This window comes from Brachycentrus maculatus, unplaced genomic scaffold, assembly GCF_059751285.1.
Source record: "Brachycentrus maculatus isolate JH-2025_06_01 unplaced genomic scaffold, ASM5975128v1 h1tg000188l, whole genome shotgun sequence".
In the NCBI taxonomy this organism is placed as follows: Eukaryota; Metazoa; Arthropoda; class Insecta; order Trichoptera; family Brachycentridae; genus Brachycentrus; species Brachycentrus maculatus.
Window position 1 is genome coordinate 998,132 of NW_028280939.1, and position 16,704 is coordinate 1,014,835.

At 35.0% G+C, this 16,704-nt stretch overlaps 1 protein-coding gene across 2 annotated transcripts in view; it reads right to left on the minus strand.

Annotated features, from left to right (window-relative positions):
* Ser (protein serrate) overlaps positions 1-16,704 on the minus strand; it is a 324,194-nt gene that overhangs the window by 97,335 nt on the left and 210,155 nt on the right. The window contains exons 3-4 of one of the 2 annotated variants that reach the window (XM_088262737.1): positions 3,669-3,723; positions 2,348-2,605 (exon numbers count right to left, since the gene is read on the minus strand). In XM_088262737.1, coding sequence (XP_088118863.1) covers positions 2,348-2,605; positions 3,669-3,723 — 313 coding nt within the window. Of the gene's footprint in view, positions 1-2,347; positions 2,609-3,668; positions 3,724-16,704 lie in introns of both variants that reach the window. The other variant, XM_088262736.1, reaches the window with a different exon arrangement.

Genomic DNA, 16,704 nt, shown 5'->3' on the forward strand with positions numbered 1-16,704 from the left:
AGCACCCCAATGGTGCATAGGGCACTGCATCATAAAAACGCAGTGTTATCTTGAACGTTAAAATGTGAAGGAAAGATTAGCCCTCTGCTTCAGGTAACCAGTCCAGGGTAATATTGAATCAATATTAGAGTGAAAAAATCACTTATATTTACATATTTGACACCCCTATCCCTCCTGGGAATCAAACCCTAGACCTCCAGAACGGTCGCTGAACATGCTACGAAGGCTAATAAAATACTTATTGGCGAAGAGAAAAATAATTGGAAGCTTGCTTTTTATTCTTAAAACACGGAAGTAAGAAGTTACATAGTATCAGAGCGGAGAATCCAGTTCGGAAAAGCACAAAGCCTCGCCATTGGCTACGAGAGAGACAGTTGACAACACTTCCCAAATAAGCGCTATCAGGGAGATGTCGTACTTATCAGGAGAACAGCAAATCAAGAGCGGGCCAACACGGCAGAGCCGGAGTAATGAGGCTTACGCTCCGGTCACGATCCCGACCAACAAATGCGGAATTAATTTAAATTAAAGCGATACTCCGGCACGTAAATATTCTGCCGAACGTATAGCCTTTGTACAAGTATGCGCTCCTGATCACGGCGGAAGCTTTCGCCTCTCACATCTGCATTTCGACCATCCCTATAACATTTTCCAACTATTTGCTGTCGCGCCTTGAATAATTTATTACCGTCGCTCCGTATTAATAGGATTTAATTGCTTCGATTGGACTTATCGCCACTTTACACGAAACAATCTAAACGAAATAAACACCTACACGGAACAAATTAATAAAAGGTACAAATACAGTATGTATTAAATACCTTATGTACGGAAGCGAAGCATGAAGTTGGCAAAAGAAGGATGAAAGTAGACTGAATGAAGTCGAAATGCGATCCCTCAGATGAATGTGTGGCAAAACGATGTGTAATGTTTAATACAAAATATGTTCGAATGATGACATAAGGAAAGAATGCATTCTGAGATAAGCACTATCGATAAAATTAAGAAAGGTATGTTGAGACGGTTTGGACATGTGGAACGTATGAGTAAGGAAAGAACGGTTAAACAAATTGATGAGGCGAATGTAGTTGGAAAAATAAGCAGAGGAAGCCCTAGGAAAACTTGGCACAATCAAGTATGTCAAATACTTGCAAGCGGCCGGGTCAGGAGTCGTAATAATCGTCGGGTATGTATGAGGAGATGCATGAATGTGGAAGAGGCGAAGAATGTTTGCAAAGACAGAGTGGTGTGGCGTTCGATTCTCTTTGCCTACCCCTGCGGAGAAGCGGCGTGATGGTTATTTAGTTAGTCAGTTACAAATACAGTAACTAAACGGGCAAAGAAACGTGGCAATTCGAATTTATAACAAGCATAAATAATTTTTGTGTTTTGTATAAAAACTGCGTTAAACGACAATTAAAAAGTAAGCTACATACCGATCTGTGTAATAAAAAACGCGACAAATGCGTATTTCGTGCTTGCGAATAGAGTGGATGGAGCCTATATTCGTTAGGCGGATAATCGCCTAATGGACGAATCATTCAATATTCGTGCGGTGCATTGTACCAGGAGACTAGATCTGATGAGACGATACTGTACTCCTTACACGGTGATTACATCCCGTGGCTGAACGGAATTACACGGACGGGAGAGCAGATTATACTGGGAGGTCGGCGGAGAGGATTACTTCACAGACCAATCAACACATTCGGGAACAGGGGTAATGGTCTTGAAGTAAGATCCAACAGAATGATTAAATAGCCATTAATCAGACGTATTCGTGTGGGTTTTTTTTATTGATCTTAATAATTTGAAATAACCTTACAGCAAAGCGCATACCATATGATACATAATAAGTCTGTGTTATTCATAAAAAGCCAACAGTCCGTCTAAAGCCGACAAATTCTCCTGATCCTAACGTTGAAATTAGACAAGAAAAATCAAACCTTTTTTGCTAAATAAAAACCTCGTACAGTTTATAAAGTAATTCTCACAAAAGCAACTTCAATTTTAAAAAGGCTGCCCTGGGATGCTCAATCGTCCATCTTCTTTCATAAAAAGGGAAAAACTATACATGTTTCATTTCAAGTTAAGACACCATTAAAAAATGAAAAAATCAGTTTAATTTTCTTAACAAATATAGATATAAATATTTTTAAATAAATTGATATAAATATTTAAAATTTACGATGCATATAAAACTATGATACTGCTATACTTTCTCAACAAAAATATTTAAAAATCCTACAGAAACAAATCCATGAAATCACAGTAAACTTTGCTAAACACACTAGTTAAGCCTTTTGTGTCTAGTATGCAGAGTGATTGACGAAAGATTATAAATCACCTTTTTCACACGTGTCTCCTCTCCATCCCGGCAGGCACTTCTTGTCTCCGTCGGGCCCGCACGTGTGGTGGCCGAAGGCGTCGTCCCTCGGCCTGCAGAACTTGGTGCAGGTGGCGTTGTAGTAGTTGGGGTCGCAGCGCACCCTCACCCTGTAGGCTATGCGGGAGCCCCCTGAGCCCCCACGCCACTCCAGGGTGTGCCACTCGGCCGAGGGCACGATGATCCCCGAGTAGTTGGCCTCTTCGATCAGGTGACTCTCTTCTGTGGAGGAAAATAATGGTTCAGTAACAGAATCTTTAAAAATAATATTATATAGATATACTTAACAAATAACATTCCATAATCAAAATATAACTTTGTTTTAAAATCACTATAAACTTATATTGATTTTAAAACAAAGTTACATTTTAATTATAAAATGGAAAATCACAAAGTTAGTTATTCCAAATATAGATTATAGTAATATTCTGTATAATCATACAGTCTTCTTCTTACTCTTATTCGCACCTAATGGTGCATAGGGCACTGCATCATACTGCCGCAGTGTTGTCTTTATCCTTACTTACATGAAGGCAAGGTGATCATTCCTGCACATCACGGAAAACCACAGTCCAGGGTAACGTTGAATAAATATAAGAGTGTAAAATCACTAATATTTATTTTCACCCCGCGCCTAGGAATCGAACCCGGGACCCCCAGCACGGTAGCTAAACAAGCTAACCATTACACCACGGAGGCGGACTGATTATAATTTCTAATTATATGTTGAAATAAATGTTAAAATTCTACAAAGGAAAATATAAATAAAAATGTACACATTGTATATTTTTAAATACATTACGAAAAATGTCAAATAGTATTTTTTATTCAAAAATACTTTTTTTAGCAATAATTGCATATCACACCAGTGACTCCATTACATAAGTGCAATAAAAAATTGGCACAGAAGCTGTCCATTTATAATGATTACGAACAAGCATATTGTACGACAAAGTATTATGGAAAGTAAATCAAAGGAACGTGAGAATGTGACTCGTGAAGTGGGTACGGGAGCGCTTATTCGGATTTATTGCGCGGACAGATGACCGGAAAATGGACTTAATGCCACAGGCCATGATACCCCATAAATAAATCCTATTATCCCGCCTGGAACATCCATTCGGCAATATGCGAATGGAAACATCGCGGCACTGTTATGACAACGAGTCGTATTTAAGAGTACAATTTTTTTATGAAGAGGACGTCATAAATATTATTTGTATTTATGTTCATGACTGCTTAAATTATTTTTGAGAAATTGGTGATTATCAAAAATCCTTACCTGCATCTGTTGAATTATAGTCGTCGATGGCTTGCAGGATGAGTGTGAACGATCTCTGCAAAAAGAAAAATGAAAACATGTTAGAATTTCAGTACTAATGTAATCTTGAGGTAATAGGTGATTTCATGCATAGAGTAGAATATGAAAATCGTAGAATGAGGGAAAACACGTGGAGTTACCCGGGTAACATACAAAATTTAAGCAATTTCGTGAAGTTTTATCGATTAACAATGTTTGAAATAAGTTTGTCAAGCTGTTTTTACCGATAAATAGTAAAAATGCTAGAAAACAATACTTATATAAGTATATAACAACAAAGTTTATATTCAACGGTGTTGTACAAAATCATTTATATTAATGTACAACATTTCGAGTGTGTCCAAACTGTTCACAAATCTGGATAATCTCCAATTATTTGCGAACAAGTATTTGGACACACTTAAAATGCTGTAAATAAATTAGCTGGTCAAATTATAAGCTAAAATAACGAAAATGAAAATGATATTTCCTGGTGTTTCTCATGTATGTGATTATAATCCAGGATTCGGACCTCATATACTAATAAAAGAGTTTCTGCTCAATAAAAAGCTTCTTTTCATCTCACCAATAGATGTGTCTAGTGAAGTTCTAGTGATTCAAGAACAGAGTTTCTAATTTGGTTTATATAAATAGAACTTCCAAGAATTTTAGTAGTGTGGTTGTCAATAATGGGTAGAATTGGTTAATGTTACACGTGTGTAAAGTGATCACTTAAACCAGCCTATGACGGTCATCAGCTCCGTAAATGCCTATACTCTTCTTCATCATCGATGAGAAGTCAAAAAATAATAGATTAATGTAAGTCTAAGATTTATTGTCCGTTGAAATGGGATCTTTGGATGTATCACTCAATTTTGGGTGCTACGCCAATAAAAAAAGGGATCTTTGGTAGATGGAAAACAATAGACGGAAGGTCTGCAAATAAAACTTTGAAATGGTTTAAGTTTAAAATTAAACAATGATTACTTAAAGCGATTTCATTGAGTTAGTTGGAAGATATAATATGATTGATTAAAATCAAGACAGTTGTGTGTGGCGTTCTCTCAGTCTGCCTATTATTGAGTGAAATGGCGTAATCGCAGTAGCCGTAGTATCAAACGTGTTAGCCAACTTGTTGAAAAGTAATCACACCTCTGTTTTAGCGCAATACAATGGGGAATTGGCGGACAAAAGGTCTGTTACGATATTCGTCAGAACAGGGATCAAAACACGAGGTAGATCTGTAGCTGTTGTAGCATGATGGCCGACCAGATAGTGGTGGACAATCTCGGTAAGGCAGATAATATCTCGGCCATAGAACTGCCGCACGCCGCCATTGTCCCACGCGGCCAGTAATAACCGATACCGTTTATTGTTCGCCGCGCTTGAAAAATGCGTTTCGCGCGCCATTTGAAAACGGAACGTGGCCAGTTTCACGCTCGCCATCTTGACGGATTTATTGCGAAATTGGTGTTGAATCATGAGGCAATAATAAACATTAATAAAATGTAATATGTCATTATTTATTCTTGCTTCATTTTATTACTAGCAAATGTACCAACTGCCTAGGTGTGCTACATAATATCATCAACTTAAAACAAAACAAAAAAGGTGGAGAGATAGTTGGCAGTCAACATCCCAAGAGCGACAGGCGGAGGCACAGACAGATCCTGAGGATCTATAAAAAGAAGAAGAAGAAGAAGAATTTAAACATAACAAAACACTAGGACTTCACTACTGATTCAAGAACAATGTTTCTAAATTGGTTCAAATATATAGAACTTCCAAAAATTTGAGTAGTGTGGTTGTCAATAATGGGTAGAATTGGTGAATGTTACATGTATGTAAAGTGATCACTTAAACCAGCCTATGACGGTTGTCAGCCCTGTAAATGCCAACACTTCCATATTCTTCTTCATCTTTGATGAGATGTCAAAAGATAATATAAAAAATAACTCTTATAATTGGAGATATTCCAGATTTGTGAACAAGTATTTGGACACACTCAAAATGTTGTTTATAACAAAACGCTTTCAAATGAAAGCTTCATTAAAATTAAGAGTAAATAATTTTATTAAAAAAAAATAGTTTCGGGGGTTCTTAATGAATTTCAAGAATGCAGGAATAAGATATTATCGTTAAAATTAAGAAAGGTGTGTTGAGGTGCTTTGGGCATGTGAATCGAACGAGTGAAGAAAGGATAGTTAAAAAAATTTATGAGACGAATGTGGTTGGTAATAAAAGAAGAGGAATACCGAGGAAAACTTGTCATGGTCAAGTATTTCCATTACTTGAAAGTGGTCAGGTCAGGAGTTGGAATAATCGGCGTGTTTGTATGAGAAGATGTACGAATTCCGAAGAGGCGAAGATTTTGTGCAAAGACATATTCTCTCTGCCTACCCCTGCGGAGAATCGGCGTGATGGTTAGTTAAGTAGTTAAAAAATATCGTTCATAGTTATGTTAGTAAAAAAAAATATTATACCTAATTTTAAATGTGTATGTATGTATGAAATCATAAAACAAAGAAAGTATAATTATAAAAAAATCATTATTGAATTCTGCATTATTCATCGTATCAGATTAACTGAATTACTTACAGACATGCACATCTCTAATAATAACACACGCGCGGTTCGAGATAGAGCGAGACAAGAGGTCAACCTGCTCGCACCCACTACTTCATATTTACACCAAATACTTAATCAAGAGATAATCACGCGCGGGGAGGTATAAATATTATGCAGAACCATCGTACCTGTGCGCGAAAATTACTCCCAACGTTCCTGATGCACGTATAGCGTACTGATGCGCGAAACTTATGATAAGCCAGGGTTGCCAATCTGTGGGGAATTCCCCAAACTGCGGGGAGTTTCAATCCGATTGGGAAATTTGTGGGGATTGGCACTATGTGGGGAAAATGCGGGGATTTTAACATTTTACCGTTTATTAATGTAATAATGTTTTGAATGTATATTTTTAGTGTGTTCTTCTTTTGGTATTATTGTTTATGTGTTCTATATAATTGTTTATGCTACAAAATAATAAGTAAAGTGTATAAATTATTATGTTTGTGTACTATCTAACTAAATATAAATGTTACCTGTTTTTTTAGGCTGTACTTTCTTATATATTTTATTACGGTCAAATGTATTTTTAATTACTATGTATCCTATGTAAAAGCCCAATTAGGGCGTTAATGTTTAAAATTTAAAAAAATAAGAAGTATTTTTTTTATGAAATTTGTTTATTTCCATGGGATAATTATGTGGGAAATTTGTGGGAAATCGGGAATTTGTTTTTCCCCAATTTGGGGAAATTGACCTAGATTTTTGTAGAATTCTGAAAATTGGCATTGGCAACGCTGGATAAGACAGTCCCGCGTGCAGGTTTCTTCCCGCCATTTTCACACGACGTCCTTCCAAACCGTGGAGAAACTTTTGCCGGCCATTCGACGTCCGCGCTTCGAACATTGTTTGAGAGAGCGAACTTTATCGGCGGATTCGATCTTGGAAATGTTTGAGCGCTGTTTTTGTTACCTGCAGTGTATTTATTGCGGCCGTACCGCTGTTCCCTTGTAAGTATCAGGCGAGTATGTTGGCGAAGAGGTCTTACACCGATTGAAAAGTTCCCGATGCGATTATTACAGCAGAGTACACAATGCTATCCAAACAGCAGATTACTGACGGATGACATCGCCACGATTACCGAAATTGTAATAAATGAAAGGGAGAAGTAAAATTAGTTCACTTTTATTTTAGTAAATAATAAAAGTATTTTAAATGTACCTACTTATTTGACAATTTACAGCATTTCGGAGGAAACATGTATCTATGTTAACAAGATATTTGTAATAATTTCAATTAATTTATGTTATACCATAAATAATATGAAGAAAATTTAAATATTTGATCTCAATTCGCACTATTCAAATAACATCTATACCTGTACACTTTCTTTCTAAATATGTAGTTTTTTACTGATTTCTCAACACAGATGAAGAAGAATATAGATATCTGGGTATTTACAGGGCTTACGGCATGTCATATGCTGGTTTAAGTGATGACTTAATACACTAGTATTATTCACCATTCTATCCATGATTGATTAACACGCTACTCAAATTTCGTATGTACGTATCTACTTCTTAGGCATTATCTATGGTAAAGGTCAGTATTTTTTTTATTAGCATATGAAATGAAATGAAATGTATGTAAAATTCTTCACGAATTATTTTAAATACTTTACATCTTATGGGACACCTGAAAACTTCTTTTAAAAATTTTAACTAATATTTTGACCAGTTATTTATTAACAATATTTTTAATGTGCCCTAATCTTTATTCATAAATTTTTGGTTATTCTTCACGAACAAATCCAGAATGAACAAAAATTTGTACACACTCAAAATATTGTATGTCCTTTATTATATATTTTTTATCTTGTATTCCTTTAAGATAAAAAATAAAATTAAAAGACTTGGATATTTTCCCATCTCATACATTTTCTCTTCTAATTCCAGGGCGTTATTCGATTGAAGAGGTCATCGATTGTAAATCTAGCCAGATGAGCGAGCAATCCTGGCTCGCGGTACCAATAGCTCCTACACGGACACGAACCCCGTTCGTCGGTCTATCCGTGGCTCAGTGGCACACGTGATCTGCTCATCACTCACGAGTTACGGGTTCGGATCCCGCTCGTGATTGTCGGCAATGTTCCGGAATGCACGACGAACACGCTGAGTTGGGTGCCGTACTCCTTCAAGATATCGGGAGCGCAGAATAAACGAGATGGTATCGGGAATGGAAAATCGTTTTATGAGAAATTATTTACTTTACATCTTATACCGAAGCAGTAATACTCACAAATAGCGATTCCCATTACTTATACTCCAATTGTAAACATCGTGGAATATTTGAAGTTAAATTTATTTTATTCAATTAGTAAAAACGACAATTTTGAAATTCCTAAACATACTTCTAGATATTCCCATTTGCAAAATAAATGATTTAAAATGCAGGAAAAAATACAAGTTAATGAACGAATTGAGACACCATAATATGAAGTGCAGTCAGGTTGTTCTGCCTGCCAGGAATGCAAGAAGAGGTCATAGGTTTGTTAGCGCGAATTCCACCCTCAGAAGATCGTGTTCGTTCCGTGACGCCCGCATACCTGATGCCTCGATATGTGTTCCTGGTAATTTTCTATGTTTAACAATGAGTGCTGCGCTGTTTGTAATTGATGAATAAATATTTTTCAAGTGACGCATACAAAAATAATATGGCTTTACATTAGGTATCTCCAAAAATCGGTTTTGTACTATAAATTATTATGAAATTACGTGTAAAATATGATAAACTATGCTCTCAAGAAGCACGCTGTCGTCCATGAGCAATGTTAAGTAAGTGTGTGCTGCTGTTACCTGCCTCCATGGTGTAATGGTTAGCGTGTTAAGCTATCGTGCTGGAGGTCCCGGGTTCAATTTCCAGGGGGGGGGGTGGAAATAAATATTAGTGTTATTACAATCTTATATTTATTTAATACTACCCTGGACTGGTCCCTGAAGCGCAGGAGTGATGCCTTCGTGAAAGTAACGACCAAGTTAACACTGCGTCAATGCGATGCAGTGCCCTACGCACCATTTGGTGCGGATAAGGGTTAGAAGAAGTGTTGCTGTTACTTTCAAAAGATGGTGTTGCCATTCCGGATAAAAAGAGATGATTTTTCAAACAAATTTCTTTCTTTTAAAACGCGCGTATTCGAATTCAACATTGTGTCGAAATTTCAAGGTAATCGATAAATAACTTCAGTAGATATGATATTTTGAACAAACTAAGATAATATAAGATTTTTTAAATAGATTTAAAAACTATGGTTGTTTTTTTATTTATAAATATAAAAAAAAATTAAAAAGTTCAGGATCGTGTTTTCAAGTCTCGGATATTAGATTCTCCACGGTATCTGTATGTTCGTGTGGCAGAAGCTTTCGATAAACGTTTTTGAAGCCTTTTTATTAAAATGGTGGAAAAAAACGGGGATAAAAACCGGTTAAAATCTGTTCGCCTTAACAAAGTAAAGGGAGGAGGTATTCTAAATTAAGTCAGTAATTGGTAAGATTAAGACTAATCACCAGGGTTGTATAATAATAACGCAACCAACAGACTTGTATTACTTGTATCAGCTCTGAATTTTAAGATCTTTACGTTTCGATTTCATAAAGTTTTAAAAGAAATCAATGATTTTTTTAAATTTTGTTTCCGTATTTGCGAAAGTATTCTAGAGTTGAACGGTTTTGCTGTATCATAAATGTTACTCGATTTTATGTAAAAAACAAACAGATTTTCAGCATTTTAAAACTTTTTTAGACATTTTGTGGATTTTATACAGGCTTAAAAATATATTAGTATGGTAAGTATTAAGTAGGAAAAAACAAGATTTTCAGTATTTTTGAACCCATGATTATCTTTTTTTTGACATTTTCAAGAATCATATATTTTTTGTAAGCCCCGTAAATGCCCAGAGTTCAATATTCTTCATCATCTATGTTGAGACATCAAAAAAATAATATGAAAAATAGCTCCTATAAGGGAGACAACCCAAATTTGTGAAGTATTTGGACACACTCAAAATGTTGAAAACTATTTAGCAGGTAATTTAGACAGAAAAACTCAAAATAGGCCTCTTTTAGTATTTCATTGACTCATACATTACTGTTACCAATTAATATCGTTTTTATAATTTTGATATGATCACATATAAAATATATAGAAATATATGATAAAATTGGGTATTAATTTTAACTGCCGTGTTTTCTTAAAAATAAATATAAATGGCAAGAGCGAAATATTCTTTTGTTTTGTGCAACGCGTCTTTCAAAGTTTTTTCCTTATACAAGGAGTTCGCACGATGGTAAAAAATTTATGTGATGAATGAGGGAGAGATATTTGAAAGGTGACGTTATCGTTATTATTATTGGCAGCTCGTTATTGGAGTAATATTGCTGTCAAGTCGGTGCAGGTGATGTAATAATGATAAAACAAGATGGCGCACTTTATCCGCTTTTACGGCGCGCCGAATAAAACGCCTTATTTATTCCTTGTAACATAATATTAAATATTCAATAATGCATTTTTCCCGACGATCGTCACTAACGACATACTCGAAATATTATAGCACCACGATTCGGTAAAAAGACAGAAGGAAAAGGATCAATAAAATTGAAGAGGATGCGAGTGTGGCGGTTCCTTCATGCGAAATATTTCAATTGGGTATCTTGCGAAGGGAATTCGTTCCCATTAAAGAGTTTAAAGGATAAATATTTAAGTCCAAACATTATTACATATTTATTACATAAAGTTAAATACCATTTAAACAACCTGTAGAATAGGCATAATTTATATTTATTATTTTTTTTATTATTATTTATGATTCATAAACAATGAAAAACATATTACAAGAAATGAAATACAGTGCAATACAAATTGTTTGAATGTTTTTCATCAATTAGATGAGAACACACCAAACTTACAGAAACAATAAATGTGCAGGTTAATTTTTTTATTATCTTATTTTTTATTCAGATATTTCGAGTGTAAGCAATTCATTGTTTGATTTAAACACACTCAAACATTATAAAGAAAATGAGGAGTCTAAAATGTGGTGGATAATGGTGAAAATTACAGGGTAATCAAAATGAACTCTTAAACCAGCAAATGACAGGTCGTTAATCCAGATTTCTTTTTTACCATTTCAATATTCGTAATCTCTGTTGCAATGCCACATAATATCTTAAATTAAATAAATAAATAATCGATTAAAATAAATATGTATTGAAAAAATGAAAGAATGAAGGAAAGAGGCCTTTAAACTTTTAAAGTTTTGATATTTTCATAAATTTTGTATCTCAGGGCATTAATGTGATTTTTATATACATGAGAGTACTCGTATAAGCATAATTTAGCAAAAAATTAAGCACACATTGCCTTATATGTCGGATGATTAAGATATTTTTAGTGAAGGTGACAATTGTTTACTACTACATGAACGAAAATTAACACTTTGATATATGCACACTACAAACATGATTCTACTGAAATTATGTTCGCAATACAATGTACACACTACACATGCACCCTTGTTGCGTGCGGCAAAACACAAAAGGATGGGCAATTGGGCAAAATATATGCGCAAGCCTTTGTCCAGAAATTTATATCAATTCCCGATTCTGAAGAATTCTGAATTTACTTAGGAGAGAGGACTTTGTCTTTGCGTGTATGTGTGTTTAAAAAAATTAGGTATGCAGTATACGACCGGAAGTTTAATGCAACTTAGAAAAAAAACATCCCAATTATTTAGCAGGTGATCTGCTCGAAATTTCTGCAAGGCAACCCTCGCTTAAGAAATTTAATATATGCATAAGAACGCACGTTTTCTTTAAGTGAAAATAATGATTTAAATACGGTGAATATTACCATACCACAATGTTTACAATGCTTTGAATATACAAAATATGTTTTACGTAAAACCTCGATATAAAAGACTGATGGGGGATTGTTCGTTATATAAAATAATTTTGAAATAAATCAAAAACTTTTTTATATAGTATAAATACTATATTTAGATATGGATAAACAATACGAAATACAAACAAAATTATATTTTTTGTATTAACGGGTGATTTGCTAAACGAGTAAGATTCTGAAACGAATTATGTTCGTTTTGAGAGGTTACACCGTACATTTATTCGGTGCAAAGACGATGTAATAAAAACATGATTTTAATAAAATTGAGTGTGTTTATTTAAACGAGATAAAAAATGTTCTATGTAAACGCCGGTTCCCAGATTTCTATAAAATCAATATATATTTATGACATTTTTTTATATTGACAAATAATAAGTACGAATTCACTTGTAAATTCTATTCAAGGGTGGCGTGCAACATACAACTAAATAATTTTATCAAAGCATAATAAATTCAGATCCACGTCTAAGATTTTGCTTATCCCACAGTCATCGGCAAATTCAATAGAGAAATCACATCCTTATATAATGTATCTATCCATATGTGAGTATGCGATTACATATCAATTCAATGCACCTGTTACAGGATGCAATCTCATACGAATATCTCATTTTTGCTTACTAATTGAACGGAGAGCAGAAAACTTACTTGCATTATATTATATTATATTATACCCTTCTTCATTGAATTCCTGAACGTTTGATGAAAATATGTGGCGTATTTTATAGGTGCTGAAGCGGCGGAGAAGAGATGATTTACACTTTTATTGATTTGAGCAAGAAAAAGACGGGAAATGTACGAATTTTGAAGTGCACAAATAATCGTATATATCTGTATTGATTTATGCGTTCCGGATACATTTTATTATATAAGCTAATTTCCGTGGGAGAAAATTGGATGGATGGACTCTAACCGCCATTTTGATTTTAATATATACGAGTATTTATAATTTATGATTGCATAAGTTTATATTTTATAAATATTTTTGGCCAACTACAGTTGATTAGTTGGTTGAAAGTCTACACTGAGGCTAATCATTGTTCGTCACTAACCACTTAACACTAACGTCGCATGTAACCCAGATGATTTCCTTAATTGTGCAAGTCTTCATTAAAATAATAAATATTCACCTAGTCAAGATTTTTATTGATATCTCAATATGGATGAAAAAATCTATTGGGATGGGAATATGGAGATCTGGATAAAAACAGGGCTTGCGAACTGTCATTGACTGATTTGAAGTGATGACTTTAAACATATGTATAATATTTACCAAAAAAAACTAATTATCACGTAGCTTTCCCGCAGGGGGAGGCAGAGAGAACTAGACATTTCTCGCCCCTTCCACATACATGCAACTCCTCATACATTCCAGCCGATTATTTTGACTCCTGACCTGACCATTTTCAAGTATTGGAAATACTTGATCAAAAGCAAAGTAGAAGAAAGGTTATTGAGATGGTATGGGCACAAATGATGCAGAGAACCTGATGATATTGTGAACTAGGCAATCGCCAAGGATGTTCCTCGAAAGACATCTAGAGAAAGACCGAAAAAATCACGGATGGTACAGAAAGACAACATGATTCGAAGGCATGGCCTAGGTGACGTTGTATATGATAGAAGGACCTACAACCCGAGGACGATGAAAGCTGGCCCCAACAGTCTACAAAGACGATATGTTGGGATGGAGCCAGAAAGAAGAAGAGATTGTTATTTTTATCTCTTGTAAAAGAGCGTGTAATTATTCAGCTAAGGGTGTCGAAGTCTGGATACGAACTGTACATTTACCGTAAAAAATATTGTAAAAATACAGAATACTGACGCATGACGACGTGAGATAAAAATTATTATTAATTGTGAGGTGTGGACGACAACGAAGGTGAAACTGGAATGAGCATGTAAAAATAATGTCAGAAGACAGACTTCCATGTATCGCCCTTCAAGGAAACCCTGAAGGACGCAGACCCCCAGGCAGACCTCCTAGAAGGTGGAGAGATAGCCGACGGTCAACATCCCAAGAGCGACAGGCGAAGGCACAGACAGATCCTGAAGACTTATAAGAAGAAGAAGAAGAAGAATAAGAAAAAAAAAGAAGATGAATCGTGGACCCGCAAGACGGTGAGTCACGTAACAAAGAAGTGTGCTTCAGCCACGCTCGAGCTAGATCTATCGATCCGTATGAATCGATCTACGGATGACCGAGAAGAGACAATGACTGATCGAGAGACGAGAGCTGGTCGGTAGCGCCTTTGTCCCGCCGCGCATCTCACAAAATCCGGAGATAAAATATTTATTTCCCCCCCTCCCCCCAGAGCATGATCGATAACTCTCAATTGGGATATTGACACACGAGGCGGAAGAAAAGTCACGATTTCCGTGTACGAATTTGAAGCCGCAGTGTGTCGCGGGACCGTGAAATCCAAACGAGCTCTCTAAGGAACGGAATCATGTGGAAATAATGTTTTATTCCGAATGTGTGACAAGAGGTCAACGTGAATGAGAGACAGATGACAGGCGCGAGATGTGTTTCTAAAGTACAAGTTCAAAATGTGTTATCTCGATCGTCGAATACGCCGTGGAATCTCTGGAATAATCGATAACATGTTGAGATGATTAAATCGAATCTCAAATTCGAATCAGTTTGAAAAAACTGTTAACGAAATATGATCATTCATTAATGATTCATCACACCTGTATTTATTATGTATTTTTCAGGATATTTCGCAAAAATTTAACTTGCTCACCCCATCTGTTATCAGTCAGTAATGTAACAAAGATAAAAATTAATGTTTTTTAAATAAAAGACCAACAAAACCTGTATTTTAGAGGTTCACCTGATGGTAAAAAACTAAGAATATAGAAAAAAGGTGAAAATACATTTTTCTAAAAGAATAACCCGCAAAGCCCTTTATTTTAAAGGCTTGTCTGGAAGAAGGAGAGTAAGGATAGAGAAAAAGAGGTGCAAAATACTTTTTTTCTGTAAAAAAAATAACCCACAAAGCTTCTATGTATTTTAGAGGATTGTCACCAGGAGTAAGGATGTGGAAATTTGAGATGAAAAATATATTACAAATACCTAGACCCATTAAAAATAATTATTTCTTGAATCCATTTTGCAATTCGCTGGAATGAGCCTGTGATGCCAATTATTAGTCAAGCCAAGCCAACTACGCTACTGCGTCTTTCAACCTGTATTCGATATAAACCTATCTAATATAACCTGTTGATTTAGTACGTTTTTTAATACATATTAAATGCGTATTATCAACAATTTATATTATATAAATAAGAAAAACCATTTTACTTAAAGTAATTTATGGTTGCACCTTATAAATTACGTAATCTTAAATAAATTTGCGCTATGTTTCTAGATCTGACGCAGTTTTAAAAAGTGTATCACGAAAGTGTTTTAAGTAAAATAATATGTAAATTTTCATTTTAAATTTTTGACACAGTTCACCGAAATACTCAACGGAATTCCCCGGCAGGAAATTGTTAAATTTACGGTTGTAGCATTATAATCTTATCTGCAATCGATTAATTTATTGAAATATGATAGAGAACTGAGGTTTACGCCTTAATCTGGTCAGTTTATTACGAAATTTTCTTGCCACCAAAGCCTTTCAATTCGTCGATTTACGATCGTAGGTACTTTTAATTAAAGCGTCGCTATTAATTTAATGCTACGCGACTGAATAAAATTAAATCGATTTACTGAAACTGAGGCAATCTTAAACGATTTTTAAAAGTTTTAGCCGATTTACTAAAACTGAGGTAATCTCAATTGTAAAATTGTCTTCTAAAATTGGACCGATTTTCCGAAACTGAGGCACTCTCAATTGAGAAATGATCTTCCAAAGTTTTAACCGATTTACTGAATCTTAATAGACCGAGATTGATCAATATATCTAGAGGTTTCAAGAATTTGAGTAGTGTGCTTGTCAATCATGAGTAGAATTGGTGAATGTTACACGTGCGTAAAGTGATCACTTACACAAGACTATGACGGTTGTAAGCCCTGCAAATGCCCATATTTCCATATTCTTCTTCACCTACATATGTTAAGATGTCAAAAAAATAATACGAAGCTTATGTTCGTATTGTTATAAAGCTACTTGACATGTAGAAAAATAATACTTCAATGTATGTTTAAACATCATCGTGTTAAATAGATGTTTTAAAATGTCTTTGAAAAATTGTCAAACGGATAAATTACAGCAGAAATGACCGGAAAATATTTGAATTTATAAGCAGAAGAACGATAACGAAGCAATGAATTGGGGATACTTGCTGACGGAATTCGCACCGCTTAAAGCGTCGCATTATTCATGAGAACGTTTAAATTGTATCACGTACTTTTATTTCCGCCGCATTAGCGATACCTTTCAGTACTGTGCAGCGGCGGTGGTCCAGTGGCTGAAAACTCTACCCAGAGGCGTGCTAATCAATGTTCGTCACTCTGCTAAGCATGTAATTCCGATGATTTTGACAATTG